This window comes from Arachis ipaensis, chromosome B6, assembly GCF_059453495.1.
Source record: "Arachis ipaensis isolate K30076 ecotype BB chromosome B6, ASM5945349v1, whole genome shotgun sequence".
NCBI lineage: Eukaryota > Viridiplantae > Streptophyta > Magnoliopsida > Fabales > Fabaceae > Arachis > Arachis ipaensis.
The window spans coordinates 134,055,930-134,066,670 of NC_142441.1; the positions used below are offsets into that span (position 1 = coordinate 134,055,930).

General features: G+C 34.4%; 1 protein-coding gene across 3 annotated transcripts; it reads right to left on the reverse strand.

The window, feature by feature from the left end:
* Positions 1-946: 946 nt before the first annotated feature.
* LOC107604997 (Tetratricopeptide repeat (TPR)-like superfamily protein) lies at positions 947-9,736 on the reverse strand. Of its 3 annotated transcripts, XM_088489241.1 has the most exons (4): positions 5,405-5,804; positions 4,422-4,488; positions 1,474-3,165; positions 947-1,329 (listed from the first exon to the last, which is right to left on the reverse strand). In XM_088489241.1, exons 3-4 carry the CDS (start codon positions 3,128-3,130, stop codon positions 1,034-1,036), a joined length of 1,953 nt encoding a protein of 650 aa, XP_088345367.1. In that variant the 5' UTR covers positions 3,131-3,165; positions 4,422-4,488; positions 5,405-5,804; the 3' UTR covers positions 947-1,033. The 3 variants fall into 3 exon arrangements, with proteins under 3 accessions (XP_088345367.1, XP_088345368.1, XP_088345366.1); XM_088489242.1 differs by lacking the exons at positions 4,422-4,488; positions 5,405-5,804 and adding an exon at positions 9,312-9,736; XM_088489240.1 differs by lacking the exon at positions 4,422-4,488 and having other exon boundaries at positions 5,405-6,005.
* Positions 9,737-10,741: the final 1,005 nt, after the last annotated feature.

Below are 10,741 nucleotides of genomic sequence, written 5' to 3' on the forward strand. Positions count from 1 at the left end.
CATTGTCAGTGCCAAATGAATAATGTAATAGTCGATTGTTCATAGGATTTTTTAGATTTGTTATTGTATAATGTTTGTAACTTGTAAATTAATGTTATCTGAAATAAAATTAATGATGTTCGTATTCGCATATGAAAGGATTGCACTGCATACTCGGTTGGGGGCAGAAATCCTAAAACGTATATTCTATCTATCTATCCTATCCTTTTATCGCCTAATAAAGCCACACATTATTTAAACAGAAGAGTAATAAGACTATAAGGTAGTGTTTGGTGGAGAGATAGAGACGGAAAGACTGAGACTCAGACTAAGAGATAGAGATTTAAATAAATCTTAGTATTCTGTTTAGTGCAAAATGGGAGATAGAAATTAAAACAAGAATGAAATTCTAATTTAATTTGCACAAAGGATAAAATTGGAATTAATTGATTGAAATGAGGGTATTTTAGGTATAAAATGTTATTAAAGTTTCAGTCTTCATCTTTAAAAATTAAATTTTAGTCCTCTGTGTCCTTATTTTTTGGAAGTACTGAAATACTGAAATTTTGGAGACAAAAACAGAAATTTTAGTACTAGTCTCTGCACTAACAAACATGATATTGAGTCTTAATCTCTCATTTTCTGTCTCAATACCTCAAAACAAATGCTACCTAAGAATACTAAGATCCTTTAAAAATTTTACGATGAATTTGTAGGTCCTTGAAAGAAAAATAAATACCAAATAAATATTGGACAATTTATAATGGCTTATAGGTTTTCGAAGAACAAAAGTACTCAGTCAGATATAATATTAGACATAATTTATTATTAAAAGATTAGATGATAAAAAAAAGCCTGCTATTTTGGTACATCTTTTTTTCTTTTTCTTTTTGTTTTGTTTTAATTTTTGTTTTTGTTTGTTTCTCATTTTTTTGCCAATATTGATCTTATACTAAAAGTCTAGTAGTTATTTCTGTGCTCTCAACCTACCTCTAGCTAGTTAAAATTTCTTTCCAAACAAGGTTGCTGTAATCCCAGAATTCAACCACCATAATCATCTATGTACACATCCTTCAAGATGTCCTTTATTTGGGAAATTAAAGTCTTGTATTTTTTGCAGTAACTGTAATATTGGCTCCGGAAATGTAGCAGAAGAAATAAAAGCTAAAAGTCCAGCACATATATCTTGCAACATTAAAGGTGACTTTTGCTGAACCCACTTCAGGTGCTCAATGGCTATTGGAATTTCTTTTGCCTCAGCCGAACATTTCAGCAAAACTACATGGGCCTCTGTGTTTCCTATATCATTATTGAGGCTGCAAAGTAGTTTGGAAGCATCCATAAGATAACCTGCATGGAAAAGAAATAAAATATGAGCATATGTTTATGATGGAGCAAAGCTTACAAAGTACAAGCCAGGCTTTCAATTGTGAACTTCCATTGGGCACCATAGAACATTGTTAAGTAAGAAATATCTGTGCAATTGAATAGTACCTTTCTTGCATAGTGATGATACAAATGAGCTTACTATATCTCTTGCAAGGATAATGTCCTGTTTTACATGCTTGTTATAGAGCTCAAAAGCTGCTTCAAGTTTGTCCTCATAACAAAGCCCTTCAAGAAGAGAGGTGTAACTTGTGTGATCAGGTGTTAACCCTTTGTCCAACATGTGCTGAAAGAGCTTGTAACCCTCTTCAGTTTGTCCCACTTCAGAGAACTTCTTTATCAGAATATTGTAGGTCTTCAAGTTCCCAGAACATCCACATGAAAACATCTCATCCCAAAGCTTCCTTGCTGGGCGCAGCAGATCCTCCTTGCAACACGCTTCCATCACATAATTATAAGATGACACATTAGGAATGATCCGTTTCTTCTTCATCTTTTGGAGAACAGCGTAGCCCTCTTTCACTCTTCCAGCTTCGCACAAGAACGACACCATCACATTGTAACCCTCCACATCTTTGAAGTAGTTATGAGAATCCAGAACTCGGAGCACCTCTAACATCTCATCTACCTTCCCATGCCTAAACAGATTTCTACTCAAATTGCTAATAGTCAAAATGGTAGGAAACCTCCCTTTACGAATCATGAACTCAAAAAAGATAATTGTAGCTTCAGCATCAATACTCGAAACTGATCCAATTAAGGCATTGAGAAGATCATCATCAATGGGAAAATTAGCACCAACAATGATCTCCCCGAGTTCTTTCACCACATTAATCCGCCCCTCAGAAACCAATTCAAGTATCAAGTCCTTGTAATCACCAATCCTCGGTGCCACCCCTAACTTCCTCTTCATCTTCAAAACCTTCACTTCCTCAGCCACATCTCGCATTCTTCGCAGTGCCGAGGCAACAACCCAATAAGCAATGAAGTCAGGTTTCCATCCCTTGCCCCTCAGCTCACCTAACATCCCTAAGGCCTCGGACACCCTGCCGGCACGACACAACCCATGAACAACCAAAACTGCCACAACCGACCCATTAATCCCCAAACAGCAATCCTTAACCTTATCCAAAACAGCTAAAACTCTATCTAAACAACCCTCTTCACAAACCCTCCACACAAACACCCCAAAACCCATGGTACTCAAAGGGGCACCCCTAACAGTCATTTCATCAAACACCTTGTACGCACTGTCCAAGTACCCAGCAGAAGCAAGTGCAGCCAGTAACCTATTACATGTGGCGCCACCCAATTCGTTGGCAAGAGTAGAAAATTCCCTAAACATAGAGAATGCATTATGAATCTTGTTCGTTGCAAGAAGAGAGGAAATGGCGGAGCGGAGAATGGAGCTATGGAGGGGGAAGTTAAGGGCTTTGGCTTGGTTGAGGAGCGAAAGGACGGAGTTTTGGTGGTGTTGGGAGTGGGAGTTGGAGAGGGAGGAGAGGAGAGAGTGGAAGGTGGAGGGAGTGTGGGCGAAGTTGGGCTGGTTAGAGGCCCAATTGAAGAAGCCCAATGCGAGGGAGTGGTGGCGGAGAAGGAAGGGGTTGATGACAGCGGAGACGAGAGGAGGCGATAGGTGGTGGCGGCAGCGGAGAGCATGGAGGATGTGCTCCAGGGAGGGAGTCCATGAGTGGCGGGTGGGTGATGAGGCTGAGATCAGAGCTCTGCTTATTCGAACTGCCAGGTCTCGCGCCTCCCGATTCATCACTAAATTTGGTCATCAAGAATCAAGACGGGGTCCTGAAGACAGAGAAAAAGGAATGATGTTGAGAAGGAAGATGCTCATGCAGAAAAGAATGATGTTAAGGGTTTGTTGGTGGCCATGCATAGTTATCAGAATCGAACCGATCAGACTATTGGGTCACTAAATTATCGGTTCAACTGATGGGTCATTGGTTGAACCGATTGACCTAGTCTCACTTAAATAATTAGTTGTCCACAGATTAATCAAGAAAAAAAAACCCCCTAAAATTGAAGTTTATAATGCAAAGGCTGAAATTATGATTTTTTTTTTTTACATGAACATTCCTCTAGAAAAATTTTAAGTCACACTCATAGTAAAAATTTCTCATTGATTTCTTTTATATACTTCAAACGCTCGTAAATGATCCAACATGGGAAGGTGAGTTCTTAGGCAATCATACATCCGAAACAATATCATCACAGCAGAACAAAAACAAAACCAGCACCCAAAATCTTATTGTTATCCAAGATCAATTCCACAAAATAGAACACAAAACTACGCAGACTTACAAAACACATCAACATCAAGATATGCTACATCTCCCAGAAACTATGATATATGAGCTCGAAATCATATGGCATAAAACCCCAAACATAATCAACATCTCAACCATTATTGGTACAGCTTCTCAGTCTCCTATCCTCTATATCATATTCCCACTTTTCATTGAGACCCCCACTTCCATTTAATTTCATTAAAAACCCCTATCATAATCGGCACTCGACACCTTATTTTTAATGCAATCAACACCCTCCATTGTTCCTTCTTCTCCTCTTTGACTTGTGGTCAATAAATAGAACAAATTACCGAGGTTCTAAAAACCGGACCGGTCATCGAACAGCTCTAATTACTGGTTCACTGGTTCAACCGGTTCAATCGTAGTTCAACCAAAAAAACCGTTTTATAATAAACACCTGATTCTATAAAAATTCAATGAATAAAGCAACTGGTTCTAAACACTCTTCTGCTGCATTTTTTTACTTAAAAAGGGGATCATAAACAACTAGTTCTATGAATAAACAAACTACAATAATATGCAATACCAAAAATAGGCCAATGATGAAATAATAAAGGGTTTCTCTCTTCAATTCTATGTTCAAGCTTGTAGCAGGCCAGAATCAACAGAGTAATACAGTTGAAATAGTCTTCCTTCTTAATTCTTATATACATCAAAGAATTTCCTACAAAATGAAAATTGAACACAACACGCAGCCTTAAAACAAAAACAAAACAACACTCAGAAATCAATCACCTCTTCCAAACACAGCCTTAAATCAGAACAACATTCAGAGTATGAGCATTGATCACAAAATTGATTTCTGAAACAAAACAAAAACAGCAGAACAACGTTCAGAGTTTGAGCATTGATCACAAAATATTGATTTCTGAAACAAAACAAACACAGCAAACCCAGCAGAACAGCATTCAGAGTTTGAGCACTGATCACAAAAAAATTGATTTCTGAAACAAAACAAACAATCAACAAAACAATGAAAACAGATTTTTTTCCCTTCGGAAGAAGAAAACAATGAAAGCATGAAGCATATAATAAATCAATGATCACCAATATCCAGCAATAATCTCAAAGACAACAATAAATACACAACAACAATTTAGCAAATAAACAAGAACAAGACCTAAATAGAAAATCCAACAAATTAAATCGCAGCAACCTAACAATTTAGCAAATTAAAACAACAGCAGCCAAACAATTTAGCAAATTATTAACTTAACAAGTTCAAGAACAGAAAATCACAACAAAAACAGAAAAAAATAATTAAAAATAACAGAAGAACAACAGAACAACACCACAAGAACAATTAGCAAATTCAAGTGGAATCATCATGCTAATAGGTTTTCTGCAAAGCTGCTGTTTGTGCAGTTAAAATTTCCTAATTACTAAGATCCAATTATTCTAATTTCACATGCAGTCAACTTACTAAGTTTCTAAAAGCTAGAAATTATAAAACCAACGAGAGAAATATGGTTAAAGCATTTCATCAAACATGTCGAGTGCGGTAAAAGTAAAACGAAATAAGAGAATTCAAAGCTTAATATCAATGTGATAGAGAAGAGAGCATAACTATTGTATACTTTAATTCAGTCTATGAAAAAAATCCAAACCACTACCAAATCAAATAGTTACTTATTGTAATAGAAATCAGAAGTTGCAGAGTTTGAAGGAGAGTATTAGTGTTGTGGTGTATTGTCTGGTGGCGGGTTTAGGGAACTCACGGCGGCGACAAAAGGAGCAGCTCGACGGCTAGGTGGAGCGCGCGGGTTGGTCGCAGAGTTTGAAGCAGAGCAACGTGGCTTCCAGACGAACGCGAATGCGAACTCGAACGGTGAACGGCGAGTGACGCGAACGGTGAACGGCGAAGAACGCGAACGAAGACGACGGTTGAACGGCAAACAAACGGCGGCGGAAATGCGGCTGAGTAGACAAAGACGACGGACGCCGAGCTCGAGGAAGCAGCTGCGATCGGTGACAGCGAACAGGGGTTGAAGACTTGGAGCACGAGGGAAGCTAGATAGACGGACGGTGCAGTATGCCACTCCTCGCGGCGGTGGTGTAGGCTTACAGGGCTAGGGTTTTTCGTCTGAGTTTCTGTGATTTCTTTCTGAATGAAAGAAAGAAAGGGAGAAAGAAACGAAGGAGCTTCCGGTTTTTTCTTAACCGGCCAGGTCTCGTTTGGTTCGACCGACCGGTTCTATTCCGGTTCAACAGTTGTTCATCAGTTTTTTGATCAATGGTTTTATGTCTGACCAGATCATTAATATTATCGGTTTGTAGTTAGACCATTTCGACCGGTCAGTTTGGTCCGATTTTCAGAACATGCAAATTACACCCACCATTCTGATATGAAACCCTTAATTGCTACCCACAGTTCATCCTTCGTGACCATATACATCATTATTCATAAACTCTTTAGGTTAACCATTCAAAACGCCTCCAAATTATTCAAATATTGATAAAAATAATTTAAAAACGCGACAAAATGTCCAACAATAAATATATATTAGTGTTAATTTGGATATCAAAATATTTTTTGTAGGTACTCACTTAGCTTGTGTTTAAAAAAATCGACGTATAACTAATTTAGAAATAACAACGAAATTTGGGTAGACTTTTGAGAGTCTTTTGCCTCTAAATATTTTATAATTATTTTTTCTAAAAGTACGTGCCACCGGCACAAGCTTATAGAGCAAAAGTCAATCTCCTACTTTTTAATAAGAGTGAACTACCAACTCGGCCCTATCCATTTCTTAAAATGACAATGTGACCCTTCATAATAAAAATGATCCACTTCAGTCCCTGTCTTCTATTTCCATGATACAACGCGGTTCCTGTGGATGTTTCTCCGTTGACGTGTTAGGTTCAGAAATAGACAGGGGCCTAATTATCTCTAAATTCAAATTGGTTAGCGGTTTATTTGTCCTTATTCGCTACAAGAAAAACACTCGTTCAGGTACACTTGAAAAGTGTAGCCAAAAATGAAAAAAAAATTATGCCTTAGGTGAAGGTTACGTTTTTTAGGCTTCAGAGACTTTTTGTGAGGGATACCTACACCAGTGTTGCCTATTCTCAAAGGCTACACTTTTCTATATCAAATGTTACACTTTTAGCCTTTGAGAATATGATGCATTTTTTAAGTGATGCTGTTTAGGACCAAATGTTACGCTTTTTAGCACTAATAGTTACCAGAATTCAAAAGAATAGGCTATACTTTACAAGGCTACTACATCACTTTGTAAACATAACAAATAGTATACCTATAGCTACTCTATGTAAGTATAGCCTCTTGTCCCTCATATTTTTTTAATTTCTGTTTATATATATATATATATATATATATAAATATATAAACAGATATTTATAATAATCTTTTTATCTAAAATCTAATATTTGGAAATATAATTATATATATAATCCTATATTTTTAATTAAATTAATTAATTATTATAAAATAAAAATAAATACATAATAATACCATACAATAATTTTTAAATAATAAAAATTATCCTTAAACAAAATATATTTATATAATGAACTAAAAATATTGGGATAATAATAATTGAGTATTCATACATCTCACACTAAAATAAGTATACTCATATCAAAATATGCATGAGACCACTTAGAGCTTACAACTAATAAACTAAGAAAAATAAAAAATATTATATCATACAAATGTATCTTCTAATTAAAGATATTTTTAAATTTAAATAATTTATTAATTAATTTGTACTTATTATACTATATATTCAATAAAATATTGAAAAAAGAATATTAATATAATAATAAAAAAATAATTTGAAAAAAATATTGTTTAAAGAATAAGGACAAATAAATTCTAACCAATTTGAATTTAGAGACAATTATGCCTCTGTCCATTTCTAAACCTGACACGTCAACGTTTTCCATTTAGAGTTGACGAAGAAACACCAACAGAGACCGCGTTGTGTCACGGAAGTAGATAACAGGGATCGAAGTTGATCGTTTTTATTATGAGGAGTCGCGTTGTCATTCTGAGAAATGGAGATGGATCGGGTTGGTAGTTTACTCTTTTAACAAAAGCAACTGTGGCGGGTAAAAATGGCTTTATAAAATAAAAATGGCTTTTGATGGTATATTATTGGATTAACTATAAAAATGTCTCTGAATTATTCAAACGCTAACAAAAATGCACTCGAATTTTACCATCGACAAAAATACCTTTAAATAATTTTAAAATGCGACAAAAATGTCCAAGAGTAAATATATATTTTCAAAAAATGCCTTATAGATTGACTTTTGATGTAATTTTTTGTAATCATAATTAAAAAAATGAGATATTATTATTCTTACAATTTGGTGATTTTTTTCTAAGTATATATTTTTTTTATGATTTTTTAAAAGTATTATTAGTTGTTAACAAAAAAATTACAATATATATATATATATATATATATATATATATATATACTTAATAAAAAATCACAAATTTTAAAGATAATAATATCTCATTTTTTTAATCATGCTTACAAAAAATTGTATCAAAATTCAATCTCTAATGTATTTTTTGAGAAATACATATTTAATGTTAGATAATCTTGCAAAAAAAAAAACTAACATTAAATATGTATTTATCAAAAAATACATTAGAGATTGAATTTTGATGAGATTTTTTGCAAGAATGATTAGAAAAATGAGATATTATTATTTTTAAAATTTGGTAATTTTTTATTAAGTATATATTATTTTGTGATTTTTTAAAAATATTATTGGTTGTTAACAAAAAATTATAAAAAAAGTATACTTAACGAAAAATCACCAAATTTTAAGTATAATAATATCTTATTTTTATAATCATACTTGCAAAAAATTATATCAAAATTAAATATCTAAGGTATTTTTTGAAAAAATATATTTACTGTTGGATATTTTTGTTGTATTTTAAAATTATTTAAAGACATTTTTGTCAATAATAAAATTTGAGTATATTTTTATCCGCGTTTAAATTTAAATAATTTAAGAACATTTTTAGTAGTTAACCCAACTCTTTATCCCACAAACATAGAATACCTTCAGCATTACTTAGTGATCCCCCTTCCCATTTTAGGTCATTTTCAGTTTTTCACCCCATAACATACACACCAAACTCCTATCCAACGCCTCTTGATCAAATACTCATAAACCATAACAAACAATGAAGACCTAATAACACCACACTACATCTATAACAAACAAGACCAAATCGAACTAAATAACAACACACAAACAACACATAATAACCGAATAAAAAAAACAACAAACTCAGATAAAATACACAAATTAAATCAGTTAGTTTTACATATAAATACAATTTATCTAAACCTATTATAAATTAAATCAATAATCAACATTCTTACAAAACCACAAAACATCATCTACATAAAACAAATCAACCCCAAGCAGCATTAATCACCCATTAACCAGCCATAACCATGAAAAAAGCAACCACAATCATAAAAAAAAATAGCAAAAATCAACCATTAACCATTTTTTTTTGGTGACTAACCATTAACCATTTAAACCTACATTAAAAGATATGAACAACAAAAATCACTCAAATTATTAAAAATTAATATAAAATAATTTTAAAAAATTAAAAAAACTCACCAGGGATGGTTGACGCCTTGACCGCAGGAAGAGAAGCGAGCCACCACGAAGCACAGACCGGTGAGGTGACGCAGTGAAGGCGCAGGAGATGGCGAATGTAGTGAAGGTGCATGAACGACGCGACGCAGACGGATGCGACAGACGCGGACGGAGGTACAAACGACGCAACAGCAGGGAAGGGCAGGAGCTGGCGGACGCAGAGTTGCCGGCGACGAGATGGTGACCGTGCGATGAGAGGGAGAAGGTTAAGGCACCGCGTTGAGCTTCCGCCGTTTGGCCCGTTTCAGACTCTGAGAGTGAGAGAGTGAGTGGGTTGGGGAAGGGAGGGAGATCGTTCGTTGGAATATGGTTCTTTTCTTTCCTTCTAAAAATTGAACCCGTTTGGGTTTCACAAACTTTCGGTTCACCAGTTTTTACCAAAACCTTTTGGGTCAAATCGGTTTTTATCGGTTCTTTTCTTTATCCAATCTTATGTTCTGCTCGGACTGATTCTGTGGTCGGTTCACTAATTTTTTGATCTGGTCAGTTGGATTGGTTTGATTTTTATAACTACCTTAAATGCACAAAATAAGATTTAAACTATTGATACTTGTTTAAGTAGGCGAGTGAATTAACCACTCGATCAATCCACCTTGGTTGACTCCCTTAGATATTCAATTACTATTTAATTTTTCTTTTTTGAATTTACGGGCTTTATAAGTTTGGTCTATTCGAATTTTAAGGTCTTCCCTTTAGTATATGGGCAAAAAAAAAAAAATCTAAAAAAATCATCTCAAATGAGTAACTCCACAAAATACAAGAAAATAGATGATAAGCAATTGTTAGGTGCTGACCATCGCTGAGAAGTTGGACTTTACATCCAAATTTTCAGAATCTGTTAAATACGAGTTGGAAGAATAGCAATAGTTCTCTACCTATTTCTTTAGACATTTTCAAGAAAGACCTTAGTGATTGGAATAAGAATTGCTTTAACAATATCTTCAAGAGCAAAAGAAGAATCTTAAATAGGATAGAGGAGATTCAAAGAAGCTGTGAATACGGAAAAAAATTCTACCTAGATGAGTTAGAGTTTAGCTTAAATAAAGAGCTGAATGACATATTAGGCAAATAAAAAATCTTTTGTACCAAGTTCTATCACACCAAAGTCATAGTTAGGAAAGGAAAAAACAGAATTTTCAAACTTAAAAGCAACTAATGGAGGTTGGATAACAGAAGGGGAGGAGATCAGAAACCACATAGTCAATTATTTCAAGAATTTGTACCAAGAAGAAGTAACAATTGTTCCTTTTGGATTAATCCACTACTCACTTCCTAATTTTAGTTCCTATAATTGCAGGAGACTCATAGTCGCACCGAATGAGAATGAAATTAAGAATGCTCTCTTTAACATAGGATCACTTAAAGTACCTAGAAGTGATGGGTTTCTGGCA

Bases quoted from the DNA above. Each gene is read 5' to 3' on its own strand.
- LOC107604997 (XM_088489242.1), bottom strand. From the start codon at position 3,130: ATGAATCGGGAGGCGCGAGACCTGGCAGTTCGAATAAGCAGAGCTCTG. The intron at 1,330-1,473 runs GTACTATTCAAT...TTTTCCATGCAG, and splicing joins ATCATCACTATGCAAGAAAG to GTTATCTTATGGATGCTTCC.